At 42.3% G+C, this 19136-nt stretch overlaps 1 protein-coding gene across 15 annotated transcripts in view; it reads left to right on the forward strand.

The window, feature by feature from the left end:
- TENM3 (teneurin transmembrane protein 3) overlaps nucleotides 1-19136 on the forward strand; it is a 1613133-nt gene that overhangs the window by 1469553 nt on the left and 124444 nt on the right. For all 15 annotated transcript variants that reach the window (XM_063920671.1, XM_063920672.1, XM_063920674.1 and 12 more), the window contains one exon: nucleotides 9864-10131. In XM_063920671.1, the coding sequence (XP_063776741.1) occupies nucleotides 9864-10131 (268 nt within the window). The remainder of the gene's footprint in view (nucleotides 1-9863; nucleotides 10132-19136) is intronic.

The following is a 19136-nucleotide window of genomic DNA, read 5'->3' on the forward strand; positions in this document are numbered from 1 at the left end:
TTGCACGGGTTAATACTTGCATGGGTTAATGGGTTAACATTATCATTAACATTTACACAGTTACTAAGTGATTTTGTGTTACACTTTAGTGCGTCTTTCTCCGTAATCAACTTCTCTCCTGATATATATGGTGGCGGCGGGGCCGTGGCTATCAGTTTTCTGTTAGAGCCAGATCCCGCCGCCTGAGCCAAACCTATCTGTATCTCACCTTCCTGTTGCCACAACTGTAAATAATCATAATGCTGAACTCGTCTCTTTGTTGATTTTATGAGACATATCCTCCTCCTTAAATTTTGTAACACCTCTGGGCTGAAGCTACCTATTCTTGGGAATTTCTCCCGGTCTTGTACCGTCATTCTCTCCCATTCATCACATAAAACCTCTGTGTGACTTCCATATTTCTCACACATGATATACCTGGCCGACCCAATTGGTCGGACCACTGAATCAACCCGAACCGAGGTTGATCGCCCCCTACCTGAACAACTGGCCCCCATAACTCTGCAGGCGTTGCTTGCTCTACCTCTGATCTCTATATCAAGGTCTTCAGCGAACCCTTACAGAAAACCAGATTGTTCACAATAGGCTGACGGTGGCGGTTTACCGAGTACCCCACTCACTCGCCCACGCCGACCAATGCGACCTGATCACACCGATATGGTGCTGGCGCACTCGACCCAGGGCACCTATAAAAACCGTTGTTTACTGGAACATGCGAGGGTTATCCGCAGAACACTTACTCTTTCCAGTAAAGGTGAGGTTTGTCAGATAGTTCCTGAGTGACCAGCGAACTTCCCTTCTTGAAAAATAAAAAATTACACAAATCACGTCAGAATGTACAAATAGCGTTTGTGACCCCTTTACTCTAATGGTACTAGGTCAGATTACTAACTACTGTACACAATTACGTGCGGTCCAGTCGTTCAGTACACAAACAACTAAGCTTGTGTACGGAAAGACCAATGGAATCGAAACTTACGACTGCGAATTCCTTCAGCCAGAGCTTGTACGGCCTATATGGGTCTTGCACCAACCCTTCTTTTGGTGTTGTGCCTCTGAACTGTATAGCGGACTTCCCTGTTTACTGTACCTGGACCTGCTGGTCTACTATGACCTCCTGGTCTTGTTCTGTACGACCTCCTGGTCTGACCTCCTGGTCTTGTTCTATACTGGTCCGCTATACTCTAATGCTCAAATATTATGTTTAACCAAGGATGCCTCCCTAGCCACCGTGCACGTCACTTACACGCGTGTACCTCACAAGTACTCGACTTTTCTTGTGGTTCAACCTTTAAGTTATATAAACTTATGTAATACAAAAACACTCACTCATCACATGTACACTTTTGCTTCTATTTCTATTTCTGCGCAGAAATTTTTCTTTAGCCCAGCTGTGTTACCAATTAGGAGCAGGATCTGTTAATTTAAATTTTGGATTTCCAAAAATAGACTTGCGTTATTTATCGCCTGTGGCGCTATTTACCGCTTTGCGTTACTTATCGCGTTGCGTTAAAAATCAACTTATCGTGACTTGAGCTACGTGGGCGTAACCGGACGCTCCGTTGCGTAATGTACGCTGCGTGCGTCCGCCTTTGGATTGCGTACACAAGTCTTTTGTTAGGGACACGTGTACGCAAAGCAAAGATCCACCGTAACACAATTTATATTTTTATCAATGTAGATGATCCCTGGTCATCTACCACACAACACACTGACTTCGCCTTATCTCCCAGGCAAAACTGTGTGTTTGTCTATCTTTTAACTATATTACCTTTACTCTTAAACTATGAAATAACAGCAAATCTCTTTTGGCACTTTTTTTATCAACTATAAAACTGGCAGACAGGAGAATGATATACGAAAATGAAACGGAAATGCAGATATATATGTGTGCGTGCGTGTGTACGCAAGACAGAAAAATAAACAGTTTTAAAAGACACTAGCGTTTTGTTCTTACCTCCGGTTCCCGGATTCCTTCAGCACTCTTTTATCTAAGCGAAGCAGACGCTTATCCCGTCAGCACTACGAGACAACCTCCCGCCCTTTGCTGAGGGATAATGTCTGCTGATCTACCTAGTGCAGATATGTGAAGGACAGGACGAGCCGCCAATTGATAAAGCTAAATATTTATCGTGTATATAACCCTTTATGAGGTCTAAGAACAATGTACGCTATCTACGTAAGAAGTACCGTAAGGGTACGCAAGGTGCGTATCGATCGCTTAGCCGTGATCGAGACGCTCAGGCGTCACGTTCACTCACGGCCAAGTGATCGCAGGCAGGCAGACTATTGGCTGTTGACTTCAATGAAATACACAGCAAACCTTAATGTAGAGACAAAGTGTAAGTGCAACCTTGTGGAACCTGATTAACTACAAAGCTGCTTGAGTGTCACCGATGCTCAGGGAGTACTTAACACTATAAAGAATACGCAGATACCTGGGCTTAGGGTCCGAAACCTATTATGTGTATTATGACTATTATACTTGCAAAAGGAATCACAGTACAAAGCATACACTACAATATAACATAAACCAACTAACCAGATAACTACACAGGAAATACAATACAATACAATTCAAGTCTAATCAAGGAAAAATACGAGAGAACGAGAAGAGAGGGAGAGAGAGAAATGGCTCACAGTAAGACAATGTGATTACGGAGAGAACTTACGCACAAGGGGAACGATCGCATGCGCCTCGATATCCAGCTCCCGATTATCAGCAATGAGAACCGTTGAAGAGAGTGCAGTTGGATATGGTCGGCCCGCTATTTATGCCCCACACACAATACAATTCAATGGTCCCTACAATCTCATTGTTCATTGGACACAGGAATTCGGCTTCGCATTATAACAAAAGGTCATAGGTTGATTCATACAGGTGGGCTGTGACTATTTCCAACTGCTCAGGTGGGAGGGAAACTGGGTTTCCCGCCGCATGGGTAATAAAGTGCAAATAAAGTAAATGTTCATAAACTTCTTATGTCCATAACTATTCGCACGAGCGATTGATCTGCTTCAAACCAACACCGGAATATTTCTAATTAAATATTCTTCCGATGGATACTAAACACCACTGTATTACTCCTATCTGACCCTTCGTATCAAACAAAGAGGGATTCCTCTGTTCATAAACATTCTATATTAACCAAACTTTCAGAATCTATCAAAGGGACCATGATCTATAAAATACATTATTTGTGAAAATATGTAATGATTGAGTCGCACGCTATGATCGCATAAACTCTACCGTAAATACGCATACCATGCGCCTGCGGGTGCCCGCGACTGTGAGTATGCGCACGTACGGGAGAGCGTACGCACGCGCAGCACGGACCTGTGTGAGGTGCAAATATGGTAGTGTGCATAGAGATATTTTTCTGACTTTGACAGTTGACATGCATTAGGTTGACAGGGTCAAAAGGTCGACATGGAATAGGTGGCTAAAGTCGACATGGTCAAAAGGTCGACAGGGTCACAAAAAAGGTAGACCCAATTTTATTTAATTTTTTGGGGGGTTTTTTTTTGCCACTTTTCTGTCACAAACAAGCCTCATTAGTGTACCACGTCTCTCTGCATAGCTCGCTTCGCTCACCATGCTTTGGGCAAGGTTAATGTTGCCAATCGTAGTCCATGTGGATGGTAAAGTATGAAAAAGTTGGAGAACATTTGTGTCAACCATCAGCCATTGTCATGTCGAGCTATTGACCCTGTAGACCTAATGCGACCTATTGACTGTAGACCTTTTTAGTGTACAGTAGTTTTATAGACCAGATAAAATTTAAGGCCATTTCATAATTTAAAAAAAATGATGAATCAATTTTTCTTTTTTTTAATTAGATTTGGGGTGCATAAAGTAATGAAAAAATGTGTTGTTTTTATTTGCACCCAATAATCACATGTAATTATTGGACTAATTAAGCTAATTGGAAATTTCCAATTGCCTAATTATTCATTAGTGGGGCTGTCCAATGGGTTCTGAAGAAATTCCCTACATTTTTAACTTAAAATGATTTTCTTCCCTGACATAGCATCCGCTGGATGGCTGCGAGAAATAAGCCGCAGTAGTTCCTATAAAAATGACAGCAGCTGATTTTCTCCCCAGCAATTGAATAGGAAAAACCTTGTGGCTGGATACATTTGCAATTGAAAATGCCCCCAAGTACTTAGCACACTATTTGTGAACTAAGAAGCAAAATTGAGTAGAAAGTACAATACAGGAAAAAGTGGCAAGGATGAGGAAGGTACACAAGAATACTTCCCAACTGTCCCATATCAGTGGGACAGTCCCACTATTTGGATAGAGGGAGGGTTGGGTAGCATTTGATCACCGCTGCTCTGCGCAGCAAAGCAGCAGGTGATACCCGAATAGATGCCATGTGTATTCCATCTAAACAGCGCAGGGCCTCAGGGCAGGCCAGCTGCTTGGGAAGCGCTGGGCATGCCGCCAAAATGACAAAAACGGGGGATGTGCCGCGAGGCCATGCCTTTACTCCCGAGTCCATGCCTCCATTCAGCTGAGACAACGCCCCCTTTGTGGCATGCAAGGGTCCTGGGTGACCGTCTTCAATTGTTGGGAGGTCTGCACAGAGCACGTCTGATATAAGTGTCCTGCACAGTGCATGATTATGCTAAATCTGCTGAATCACGGGAATGTGCGCACCATTCTTGTGAGGACACATATGTATGTGAATGATAAATGTCAGATTGATGTGTATGGAAGTCCTCTGGGCTTCAACAAGAGCAGTACACAGTAGCAACATCTCACCCTTGCTCTGCTCACTACGGGCTCTATGTAACAGCGGTACTACATTCCGGTGGCATATTTAGTTTGGTACACAGTGATAGTAAGGAATTTGTCACCGGTATTTAACATAACTTACCGGTCTGCACATGCATACTGCACTGAAGGGATACGGGTTTTAGGTCGACTGTAAGTAGGTCGACCAATATTGGTCGACAGTAAGTAGGTCGACAGGGACTTTAGGTCAACATGACAATAGGTCGACATGAGTTTTTCATAATTTTTTACATTTTTTAACTTTTTCATACTTTACGATTCACGTGAACTACAATTGGGAATGGTAAACTGTGCCGAGCGCAGCAAGGCACCTTGCCCGAAGTGCGAGGGGACACAGTTCACTAATTGGGGTTCCTGGTCACTGTACGGAGAAAATGACACAAAAAAACCTAAAAAAAAACCTCATGTCGACCTTTTCTCATGTCGACCTAGTACATGTCAACCAAGAGTCCCTGTCGACCTAGAAACCATGTTGATCTACTTACTGTCGACCAATGGTGGTCGACCTAGACATTGTCGACCTAAGTCTAATCTACCTAACATACCACACCCACACTGAAACCTGGGGAGACATAGCAATTGCCTGTAATGCTTCACTAAAGCCAGAAAGGCTTTTACTGTGTTCCCACTGTACAGAAAGGGGACCGTGCCACTAATGCCATCTAGCTGTTTGCTTAATACTGCATGGGTATCATAACCCTTTTACAGAGTGCTGAAGGGGTTATTTTTCATTCTTAAATGGAGTCCAAGAGGAAAATCGTCTCAAATAGTCTTCTAAAGGAGACAAGTGGAGCTAATGCCTATAGCAACCAATCAGATTCTAGCAGTCCTTTATCTAGTACAGGGTAAAATATGATAGCTGGGATCTGATTGGTTGCTATGGGCAGCAGCTCCCCTTTGTCCTCTTTAGTTTTTATGAATCCCCTTAAATAAGTATTTCAGATTCAAATCTACTCCTATACTGTACATATATAATCACATATATAATCAAGCTTAAAGGTATATATTTGCCCTTCCTTGACCCACAGATCAAGTTTCCTGCCAATCCTGACGCCTATGAGGCAGTGTCATTCTCTGTGAATACATAACAGCAGATGCCGTCAACATCTAAATATCACATAAATAAATGTTAAATGCTGAATATATATTGAACGGTATTTGAGCACATGTAGGCATGTTCAATGAACTTAGCATTTCTATTATTAATATTGTAATATGTATACAAAGTGTAAGTATAGTGACCTATAAAAATACAGATTCAGGCCCCTTTCTCTAATTTCTTGAAAAATAAATGAATTGTTCCAACAGTACCTAGAATCCCGGCTATTTATCATCTTATTCATATGTTATTTGTAATAGGAATTGTAGTGTTCCAAAGTCTTTGGTATGTACTGTTTTGCTGTATACATCTGCATTATTTCATACAGTATACACTAATATACATATTGAGGGAGATGTACTAATCCTTGGAGAGTGATAATGTACCAGCCAATCAGCTCCTGTCATGTTACAGGCTATGTTTGAAAAATGACAGGAGCTGATTGGTTGGTAGTTTATCTCTCTCTTCTTTATTAATCTCCAACACTTAGTACATCTCCCTCCATAATCACTAAAGTGTTTGCTACCATAAAAATGTCTATTTATTTGCAAACGATACAATAGATTTTACATTTTTAATATGTGATTAGAGCAGTCAGTGACCTTTCTATGCTACATGCCGCAACAAATATCAAGTGAATCCATCCATATTACTGAACCTGCTCATGTGACTGTCAATAGCCAATGACAGAGAAGATTTTGTGCACAATCACCTGACTGCAGCACAGTTAGCATAAAATGAACCCCTTCAGTGGACAGTCATTTTGCAGAAAGATCAAAGCCCTAACATGAAAGCCTCCATCTTTTACATTAAAGGTTTTTCTGACATTGAGGAGATTCTGCAGAGGTGCATAATCATGCAGAGTGTCATTGGAAACTGATGGCTATATTTACTAAAGTGCGGGTTTTTAGAAGTGGAGATGTTGCCAATGGAAACCAATCAGATTCTACTTATGATTTATCTAGCACCTTTTAGAAGATAATAGCTAGAATCTTATTGGTTGCTATAGACAACATATCCACTTCTAAAATCCTACACTTTTGTAAATATACCCCCATGTGTCTATGGAAAGAATACCGGTTTCCATTACCAGAATGTGTGCAATAGTTAATCTCTATATTAGTGCACAGACTCTCACATTTTAGTATAGCCATGTACAGTAACTCATGACAATTAAAGATGTTTGCTTTGTTGCGGTAGATGATTACTATGGATTCCAGCACATTTGCATAGTTGTCAGTAATTAAACATTCCAAGGACACTTTGCTGCTTGGGGCACACACATCTAAGCACGCCAGTTGTGTAAACAGACCTTTGTATTCACTCTACAATTCCTATCAGGACATGCTCCTTGACCTTGGTTATTATAATATCATATCTAAAGAATGTAAATACTCCATATTCACAATTGTATATAAAATAACATCTAAAAATCCGGGGATTGCTCTTGAAAATTAGGGAGAACTGGTAATTATTTCCCACTTTCCCCATTACAAAATACAAAAATAAATCCTGCTCCTATAATTTTACTTGTTTCTTTTCTTTTGGGAAAGGGGCATTATAATAATAATAATAATAATAATAATAATAATATTATTATTATTATTATTATTATTATTATTATTATTATGTATTTGTGTTAAAACAAATACATAATAATAATAATATTATTATTATTATTTTAAAACAAATACATAATAATATTATGATTTATTATTATTATTATTATTATTATTATTATTATTATTATCATTATAAATAATAATATACCTCCCTATGAGAAATCTGCGGAATACCGGCAGCTGTTTTATTTAAGATCCATCCGTGAGATGAAAATCTGACAAATGAAAATGCTTTGTAATAAAATGTGAGAATTACATAGGAAAGCAGACTCTCCCTGCCAAAATATTCCAATAAAAAGGAATGTTTGAAATCTCTCCCATGGGAATCCTCCCAATTCTTATTTCCTGCACTTGGCTATGCATATCAAATGAGCAGTGCTCGTTGGCTTAGCAACTATAAATGCTAGTCTTCTTTGTGTAGAAATCTTATTATAGATTGTAATCCTGTCATTGCGGCTGGAAGTGAAATAAAGGTGATTGCTTTAGTTGCCAGATCTGAGTACGTAAAAGTCTGAAATCTCCATGACTAATGACTGCACAGAACCTTCAATCATCAAACTGTAGTTAAAATGTCTGTCAGTTTCCCATTTGGAAAAGCCAAACCTTTTGCTACAGAGCAGCGATAACAGTGCAAGCAATGTGTGGGAGCCTTTTATGTATCCTCTACATGAAAAGAAAAGCAATAAGTAACTAAGCTGAGTTTGATAATACACATATATCACATGCGTTAGAACATCATCAAAACCGACAGCTTTATAGAGGAGATAAGTTCTTCAGTTAGCTAAAACCATTTGGCATAATTTACAGTGAGGAGTCATACTAGAACTTCTCCTAATATTGAGTGTGTCATACAAAATGGCTGCTCCGGTCCAGTTCTTGGCTAGGCCTATACACTAAAATATAGTCTAGGTCATAAAATTAAAAGGTATACAATGTGCAGTAGAATATTTTATTTTATAGATATCCAGATGTTTATGCAGAACAGGGTAGCTTTTTTGTGTACATTATATTTGAACTTAAGTCTTGGGGTCTATTTATGAAGCAGTGATGTTTTTGCCAGCGAAAGGGGCCATCACCGCTCCCTGGGATAACGCAGAGAAATCGCTGACTTCTTTCGCAGTCCCTCTTTTTTAGTTGGTACCCAGTCCACAGCTGCAATGGGCCTTGCAGAGTCTGATCTATTCATGGCCACGCATGTGCATATTACCTGAATTGCTTGCTGGCAGCCTCAGGCAGCCGATGAGGTGGAGAATACCCCAGCTTAGTTGCAGGGTGATTCCCAGGGCTCCAGCAAGAGACCCGGCATGGTAAATTACAGCGCGCATGCAGTACAGTATGTATCACTACAATTTGCAGCGATCCCCAGTCATTCATACCAAGGGGTATCGTAATTAGACCCCTTAGACTTGGAAGTCATTTACACAGTGCACAGAACACAATGCTGCTGTTGGCTAATGAAAAATAAACATACTTAAGATTTGCTGTCTAGAGAAGACTGTGACATGCAGCTTCCTGCCAACCCATACAGCTAATGAAACAAAAGAAAACGTGGTTTCAAGCAAACTAAAACCCTGGGGTCTTCCATTATGTTTTTAACTAAATTAAGTTTGTGTACAAACTGATAGGGAGTTTACCTGTCCATGACTTCTGGTGTCTTGTTAACTCAAGAGAACCAACAGTGCATACTTTCCATTCTCATGAGACACCTCTGCAAACTGCAAGTGTGCCCAAGCGGAGATGGGGACACATCTGTGGAATTACTGTATTAGATAAAAGCATTATATATTTCTCCTAAAATACTGTTTGGTTTAGTCTCATGTATTGCTTTAGTCATGAGATGGAGGGGACTTTGGCTCTTTTCTGTTAACCAATTGTTGCCCAAACCCGCTACTCATGGAATCATAACACATACCTCTCATTGTGACCCATTCCAGAAGGGACAAAATGCTCTGTTCCTGAACTTCCCTCCTAATTTATGATTGCCATCACCTGTGTTGAACTAGTTCATTGACAAGAAAGATGTTTCGCTACAGGTGATGGTAATCATACATTAAGCTGGGTTGGTATGCACTGAGGTATGTCCTAACCGAGCATGTTTTCCAGATTATCTAGCTGGAGCCCAGGTATGTTAATTGATGAACACAACTGATCTACAGGTGGTTCTAATTATTCCTGAGGCTACCTGGAAAACACACTGTTGGGGTGCCATTAGGACCAATTTTAAGAAACACTGTGATAGTCCATCATTTGCTAACAAATGCTAATCCTGTGCTATTATGATAATGTGTTTTGTATTGTTTTTATATCAATTTTAATACTATTTTTTATGCTTTAACACTAGGTGCTTCATGAAGAGACGACCATTCCAGGGACAGATCTTAAATTATCCTATTTGAGTTCAAGAGCTGCAGGCTATAAATCTGTTCTTAAAATTACAATGACTCATTCTGTAATACCGTTCAATCTAATGAAAGTTCATCTCATGGTCGCAGTGCTTGGAAGACTTTTCCAAAAATGGTTCCCAGCGTCACCTAATCTTTCATACACCTTCATATGGGATAAGACCGATGCCTATAACCAAAAAGTGTACGGATTGTCGGAAGCTGTGGGTATGTGTGTTCTATTATATAGAAAGATTTATTTTAAGAATAGTGAGAAGTGGCATCAGTAGGACATGTGCATGAGGGCACTGCTAAGCACATATAAACATACATGTGAAGATTTATGTATGTAATATACTGCATGTGCTGGCAGTGTATCCGGCATCAGTAGCACATGTGCAGGAGGGCACTACTAAGCACATATAAACATGCATGTGAAGATGTATGTATGTAATATACTGTATGTGCTGGCAGTGTATCCGGCATCGGTAGCACATGTGCAGGAGGGCACTACTAAGCACATATAAACATGCATGTGAAGATGTATGTATGTAATATACTGTATGTACTGGCAGTGTATCCGGCATCGGTAGCACATGTGCAGGAGGGCACTACTAAGCACATATAAACATGCATGTGAAGATGTATGTATGTAATATACTGTATGTGCTGGCAGTGTATCCGGCATCGGTAGCACATGTGCAGGAGGGCACTACTAAGCACATATAAACATGCATGTGAAGATGTATGTATGTAATATACTGTATGTACTGGCAGTGTATCCGGCATCGGTAGCACATGTGCAGGAGGGCACTACTAAGCACATATAAACATGCATGTGAAGATGTATGTATGTAATATACTGTATGTGCTGGCAGTGTATCCGGCATCGGTAGCACATGTGCAGGAGGGCACTACTAAGCACATATAAACATGCATGTGAAGATGTATGTATGTAATATACTGTATGTGCTGGCAGTGTATCCGGCATCGGTAGCACATGTGCAGGAGGGCACTACTAAGCACATATAAGCATGCATGTGAAGATGTATGTATGTAATATACTGTATGTGCTGGCAGTGTATCCGGCATCGGTAGCACATGTGCAGGAGGGCACTACTAAGCACATATAAACATGCATGTGAAGATGTATGTATGTAATATACTGTATGTGCTGGCAGTGTATCCGGCATCGGTAGCACATGTGCAGGAGGGCACTACTAAGCACATATAAACATGCATGTGAAGATGTATGTATGTAATATACTGCATGTGCTGGCAGTGTATCCGGCATCGGTAGCACATGTGCAGGAGGGCACTACTAAGCACATATAAACATGCATGTGAAGATGTATGTATGTAATATACTGTATGTGCTGGCAGTGTATCCGGCATCGGTAGCACATGTGCAGGAGGGCACTACTAAGCACATATAAACATGCATGTGAAGATGTATGTATGTAATATACTGCATGTGCTGGCAGTGTATCCGGCATCGGTAGCACATGTGCAGGAGGGCACTACTAAGCACATATAAACATGCATGTGAAGATGTATGTATGTAATATACTGTATGTGCTGGCATTGTATCCGGCATCGGTAGCACATGTGCAGGAGGGCACTACTAAGCACATATAAGCATGCATGTGAAGATGTATGTATGTATGTAATATACTGTATGTGCTGGCAGTGTATCCGGCATCGGTAGCACATGTGCAGGAGGGCACTACTAAGCACATATAAGCATGCATGTGAAGATGTATGTATGTAATATACTGTATGTGCTGGCAGTGTATCCGGCATCGGTAGCACATGCACTGGGTAGTTGATGCTGCAGCCACCGCTAATAGTGACATAATCTTTGATTTAGTAAAAAGGATGTGTTTGTATGTACTTTTAAACAGCAGTTTAAATATTACAGCAGAGGTACTCAAACGCGGTCCTGAAAGCACCCCAACGGTCCAGTTTTTAGGTATATCCATGGTTCAGCATAGATGGTTAAATCATATTGACTGAGATGCAAATTAAGTCACCTGTGGCCATGCATAGATAAAAGTAAAGCTTGGACTGTCTTTGAGAACCTCTGTGTTACAGTGATATTTAATACACTGTTGGAGGATTATGTACCAGCCAATCAGCTCCTCGTGTTGCAGGCTGTGTTTGAAAAATGCCAGTTAGAAGCTAGTTGGTTGGTACTTTATGCACCCCTATCGCACTGAAAGCACTTCGGCTCCCACAAGTCACTGGTTTTGCCCCTGTCACTGGTTTCTGGATTGTGACAAACAGTCTACTGACAGAGCTAACACAACAAGATATGTGGTCTGAAGCAACTATTTATCCCAGGGCTCCTCCACTGTGTTCCTTACCTCAATTATGTTTGTGTATAAACTTATAGTAAATGAACCTACCCATGGCTATCATGGTCTCATTGACTCAAGAAAAGACTCACTCAGGTGGGGAAATTATATTGTATCTGTACTAAAACTGGGGATGCAGTTATGTTCCCGACAGTAGGGATCCCGAATGTCGGGAAATCATACTGAACTCGCTACATCAGGCTCACTTAGTACGAGGATCACTGTCCAATTTGAACGTGATCAATACTGCCATTACATCCACTATGGACATCAGTGTTAATGTGGTCATAAGAGGACTGCACACAGGACAACAGTGGTCATTTTTCAACAACATACCTGATAATGATCCAATTAATTTAGATCTGATTATTATTTGGCATCAGGCTTCTTTTCCTGCCACAAGTTGCAATGTCAGGCTGAATGCCCAGTTTAGTTGTAATATCGCAGTTTGTGTGGCTAGGGTCATAGAGGGCTTTGCAATAAAATCTGGGTAAGGATACAGCAGCTAGAGTATGACCTAAATACTACAGGGTGGGGTTACTTGTCCTGCAGGCTAGTTGGTAAAAGCTATGTATCATATCAGCATGCAGCAAAAGGTATGCAGTCATTATGTTGACATTCAGAATAATCTGAATGCCGATATTGTCTAAATGTCAAAATTGTGAGTGTTGAGAGTCCATATTAGGGTTAGGCTGGGGCTAGGGCTAATGTTAGATTGCATTTAGGGTAGGATTATGGTTAGGGCTGAAATACTGTACATGGAAATGCTATATTGACATGCCAGCTGTTGCCTTGCACAATGTTGACATAACCACGCCAACATTCAGGTGTCATTTTTCTGATTGTCAAAATTGTTAATGTCAATATTTTGTGTCATACCCACAACACAATGTATTTCCTACTCCTTTAGGGCGGGATGTACTAAGGGAAAAATGCGGTAAAACCCCCATTTTCGGGGTTTTTACCGCATTTTCAAATGTACTAAGACCCCACCGACTGTTTTTCGCCGCCCAGGGTATCGCCTACCCTATAGAAGCCTATGGTCTTCTTATCGCCGGCTGACGCAACCCACCCCCGCTGCAGACGCCGACCCCCCCCCCCCCCTCCTCCCCGGCATACCTTCCTCCAGGCAGCTCTGGTCCCGGAAGGTAATCTCCTCCTTCCCCTAGCAATGCAGCCGTAGGTCCTTCCGGGTGCAGGGTGGGGAGGAGGTGCTGGGGACAGCCTGTTGCCTTGTTCCCAGCAGCTGAGGAGAGGGAGAGCCCACGGTGGTGACAGAGACCCCCCCCGCACACCACCTTACAGGTATCGCGGGGGGCCTCCGTCACCGCATTGCGATGTTGATCGCATATGTTAGTACTAGTGATGTGCACCGGAAATTTTTCGGGTTTTGGATTTGGATTCGGTTCCGCGGCCGTGTTTTGGATTCGGACGCGTTTTGACAAAACCTCCCTGAAAATTTTTTGTCGGATTCGGGTGTGTTTTGGATTCGGGTGTTTTTTTACAAAAAACCCTCAAAAACAGCTTAAATCATAGAATTTGGGGGTCATTTTGATCCCATAGTATTATTAACCTCAATAACCATAATTTCCACTCATTTTCAGTCTATTCTGAACACCTCACAATATTATTTTTAGTCCTAAAATTTGCACCGAGGTCGCTGGATGACTAAGCTAAGCGACCCAAGTGGCCGACACAAACACCTGGCCCATCTAGGAGTGGCACTGCAGTGTCAGACAGGATGGCACTTCAAAAAAATAGTCCCCAAACAGCACATGATGCAAAGAAAAAAAGAGGCGCAATGAGGTAGCTGTGTGACTAAGCTAAGCGACACAAGTGGCCGACACAAACACCTGGCCCATCTAGGAGTGGCACTGCAGTGTCAGACAGGATGGCACTTAAAAAAAATAGTCCCCAAACAGCACATGATGCAAAGAAAAAAAGAGGCGCAATGAGGTAGCTGTCTGACTAAGCTAAGCGACCCAAGTGGCTGACACAAACACCTGGCCCATCTAGGAGTGGCACTGCAGTGTCGGACAGGATGGCACTTCAAATAAAAAGTCCCCAAACAGCACATGATGCAAAGAAAAAAAGAGGCGCAATGAGGTAGCTGCGTGACTAAGCTAAGCGACCCAAGTGGCTGACACAAACACCTGGCCCATCTAGGAGTGGCACTGCAGTGTCAGACAGGATGGCACTTCAAAAAAATAGTCCCCAAACAGCACATGATGCAAAGAAAAAAAGAGGCGCAATGAGGTAGCTGTGTGACTAAGCTAAGCGACACAAGTGGCCGACACAAACACCTGGCCCATCTAGGAGTGGCACTGCAGTGTCAGACAGGATGGCACTTCAAAAAAATAGTCCCCAAACAGCACATGATGCAAAGAAAAAAAGAGGCGCAATGAGGTAGCTGTGTGACTAAGCTAAGCGACACAAGTGGCCGACACAAACACCTGGCCCATCTAGGAGTGGCACTGCAGTGTCAGACAGGATGGCACTTCCAAAAATAGTCCCCAAACAGCACATGATGCAAAGAAAAATGAAAAAAAAAAAGAGGTGCAGTTATCGCAACCGACACAATTGGACTCTCCTTGGGGATTTGTGATTTAGAAGAATGCACAGTTCTTTGCTGTGCTTTTGCCATCTTAACTCTTTTAAGTTTTCTAGCAGGAGGATGAGTGCTTCCATCCTCATGTGAAGCTGAACCACTAGCCTTGAACATAGGCCAGGCCCTCAGCCGTTCCTTGCCACTCCGTGTCGTAAATGGCACATTGGCAAGTTTTACGCTTCTCCTCAGACGATTTTGATTTAGATTTTTGGGTAATTTTACTGAGCTTTATTTTTTTGGATTTTACATGCTCTCTACTATGACATTGGGCATCGGCCTTGGCAGATGACGTTGATGGCATTTCATCGTCTCGGCCATGACTAGTGGCAGCAGCTTCAGCACGAGGTGGAAGTGGATCTTGATCTTTCCCTATTTTACCCTCCACATTTTTGTTCTCCATTTTTTAATGTGTGGAATTATATGCCAGTAATATATCAATAGCAATGGCCTACTACTATATATACTGTGCAAAACTGAAATGCACCACAGGTATGGATGGATAGTATACTTGACGACACAGAGGTAGGTAGAGCAGTGGCCTACTGTACCATACTGCTATATAGTATATACTGGTGGTCGGCAAACTGTGCAAAACTGAAATGCACCACAGGTATGGATGGATAGTATACTTGACGACACAGAGGTAGGTAGAGCAGTGGCCTTCTGTACCGTACTGCTATATAGTATATACTGGTGGTCAGCAAACTGTGCAAAACTGAAATGCACCACAGGTATGGATGGATAGTAAACTTGACGACACAGAGGTAGGTAGAGCAGTGGCCTACTGTACCGTACTGCTATATAGTTATACTGGTGGTCAGCAAACTGTGCAAAACTGAAATGAACCACAGGTATGGATGGATAGTATACTTGACGACACAGAGGTAGGTAGAGCAGTGGCCTACTGTACCGTACTGCTATATATTATATACTGGTGGTCAGCAAACTGTGCAAAACTGAAATGCACCACAGGTATGGATGGATAGTATACATGACGACACAGAGGTAGGTAGAGCAGTGGCCTACTGTACCGTACTGCTATACAGTATATACTGGTGGTCAGCAAACTGTGCAAAACTGAAATGCACCACAGGTATGGATGGATAGTATACTTGACGACGCAGAGGTAGGTAGAGCAGTGGCCTACTGTACCGTACTGCTATATAGTATATACTGGTGGTCAGCAAACTGTGCAAAACTGAAATGCACCACAGGTATGGATGGATAGTATACTTGACGACGCAGAGGTAGGTAGAGCAGTGGCCTACTGTACCGTACTGCTATATATTATATACTGGTGGTCAGCAAACTGTGCAAAACTGAAATGCACCACAGGTATGGATGGATAGTTTACTTGACGACACAGAGGTAGGTAGAGCAGTGGCCTACTGTACCGTACTGCTGTATAGTATATACTGGTGGTCAGCAAACTGTGCAAAACTGAAATGCACCACAGGTATGGATGGCTAGTATACTTGACGACACAGAGGTAGGTAGAGCAGTGGCCTACTGTACCGTAATGCTATATAGTATATACTGGTGGTCAGCAAACTGTGCAAAACTGAAATGCACCACAGGTATGGATGGATAGTATACTTGACGACACAGAGGTAGGTAGAGCAGTGGCCTACTGTACCGTACTGCTATATATTATATACTGGTGGTCAGCAAACTGTGCAAAACTGAAATGCACCACAGGTATGGATGGATAGTATACTTGACGACACAGAGGTAGGTAGAGCAGTGGCCTTCTGTACCGTACTGCTATATAGTATATACTGGTGGTCAGCAAACTGTGCAAAACTGAAATGCACCACAGGTATGGATGGATAGTAAACTTGACGACACAGAGGTAGGTAGAGCAGTGGCCTACTGTACCGTACTGCTATATATTATATACTGGTGGTCAGCAAACTGTGCAAAACTGAAATGCACCAAAGGTATGGATGGATAGTTTACTTGACGACACAGAGGTAGGTAGAGCAGTGGCCTACTGTACCGTACTGCTGTATAGTATATACTGGTGGTCAGCAAACTGTGCAAAACTGAAATGCACCACAGGTATGGATGGATAGTATACTTGACGTCACAGAGGTAGGTAGAGCAGTGGCCTACTGTACCGTACTGCTGTATAGTATATACTGGTGGTCAGCAAACTGTGCAAAACTGAAATGCACCGCAGGTATGGATGGATAGTATACTTGACGACACAGAGGTAGGTAGAGCAGTGGCCTACTGTACCGTACTGCTATACAGTATATACTGGTGGTCAGCAAACTGTGCAAAACTGAAATGCACCACAGGTATGGATGGATAGTATACTTGACGACACAGAGGTAGGTAGAGCAGTGGCCTACTGTACCGTACTGCTATATAGTATATACTGGTGGTCAGCAAACTGTGCAAAACTGAAATGCACCACAGGTATGGATGGCTAGTATACTTGACGACACAGAGGTAGCTAGAGCAGTGGCCTACTGTACCGTAATGCTATATAGTATATACTGGTGGTCAGCAAACTGTGCAAAACTGAAATGCACCACAGGTATGGATGGATAGTATACTTGACGACACAGAGGTAGGTAGAGCAGTGGCCTACTGTACCGTACTGCTATATATTATATACTGGTGGTCAGCAAACTGTGCAAAACTGAAATGCACCACAGGTATGGATGGATAGTATACTTGACGACACAGAGGTAGGTAGAGCAGTGGCCTTCTGTACCGTACTGCTATATAGTATATACTGGTGGTCAGCAAACTGTGCAAAACTGAAATGCACCACAGGTATGGATGGATAGTATACTTGACGATACACAGAGGTAGGTAGAGCAGTGGCCTTCTGTACCATACTGCTGTATAGTATATATTGGTGGTCAGCAAACTGTGCAAAACTGAAATGCACCACAGGTATGGATGGATAGTATACTTGACGACACAGAGGTAGGTAGAGCAGTGGACTACTGTACCGTACTGCTATATATATAGTTATACTGGTGTGCAGTAAAATTCTGCACTGTCCTCCTACTATATACTACAATGCAGCACAGTTCTGGAGCGTTTATCAGGCAGAGAACGTATAATACTGGTGGTCACTGGTCAGCAAAACTCTGCACTATCCTCCTACTATATAATACTGCTGGTCCCAGTCCCCACTGTAAAGCAATTAGCACACTGAGCACAGATATTTGCAGCACACTGAGCACAGTCAGATATGGAGCGTTTTTCAGGCAGAGAACGTAGATATTTGCACTTGCAGCACACTGAGCACAGATATTTGCAGCACACTGAGCACAGATATTTGCAGCACAATTTGCAGCCCACTGAACATAGAAACTGAGAGGACGCCAGCCACGTCGTCTCACGATCATCTCCAATGCACAAGTGAAAAATGGCGGCGACGCGCGGCTCCTTATATAGAATACGAATCTCGCGAGAATCCGACCGCGGGATGATGACGTTCGGGCGCGCTAGGGTTAACCGAGCAAGGCGGGAGGATCCGAGTCTGCCTCGGACCCGTGTAAAATGGGTGAAGTTCGGGGGGTTCGGATCCCGAGGATTTGAACCCGCTCATCACTAGTTAGTACATATGCGATCAACATCGCTGCGAGGGGTGGCGATGTATGTTAACACATCCCGCCCTTAATATGGGTCTAGACACAAAAATGATTTATATGTACATACACACATACTGTATATACTCAACATACACACACACACACACACACACACACACATATATACACACATAATTCCATCATTTCTGCGATCACTCTGAAATTGCGCCACAATTTCAGCATGATCGCAGTGGGTCGGCGGCGGAAAGCATACTGGGCGGCCTTGCCCTGCTATGGGCGGCTCCCAGCATGCCAGTGCAAGGATTGCAAATTCTGCTAAAAGGCAGAATTTGCAATCCTTACTGAATTAAGGCCTATTTCCCCTAAATCAGAGGCGGATTGGGCACAGGGTCTACAGGGAAGATTCCCGGTGGGCCGACGCACCCGCGGGGCCTGTTTAGTTTGAGGACATGTGGTCCTTTTTATACACATAATGAATAAGATGCTAAATAATTTGCATATATGAAAATGACTTAGCCTGTGATTGCAGATGATCTAGTGTATGCTCTGTCTGCCTGCTTGGCTGACATATAAGATTGAGTGAATAGTGATTGGGATACGGTTGGTGTAATAAGCAAGAAAATATATCTTTCTAAAGAATGATATAGTTTCCTAAATTCTGAAGGTGTATCATATAATGTGCTCATAATA

This window comes from Pseudophryne corroboree, chromosome 1 (assembly GCF_028390025.1).
Source record: "Pseudophryne corroboree isolate aPseCor3 chromosome 1, aPseCor3.hap2, whole genome shotgun sequence".
In the NCBI taxonomy this organism is placed as follows: domain Eukaryota; kingdom Metazoa; phylum Chordata; class Amphibia; order Anura; family Myobatrachidae; genus Pseudophryne; species Pseudophryne corroboree.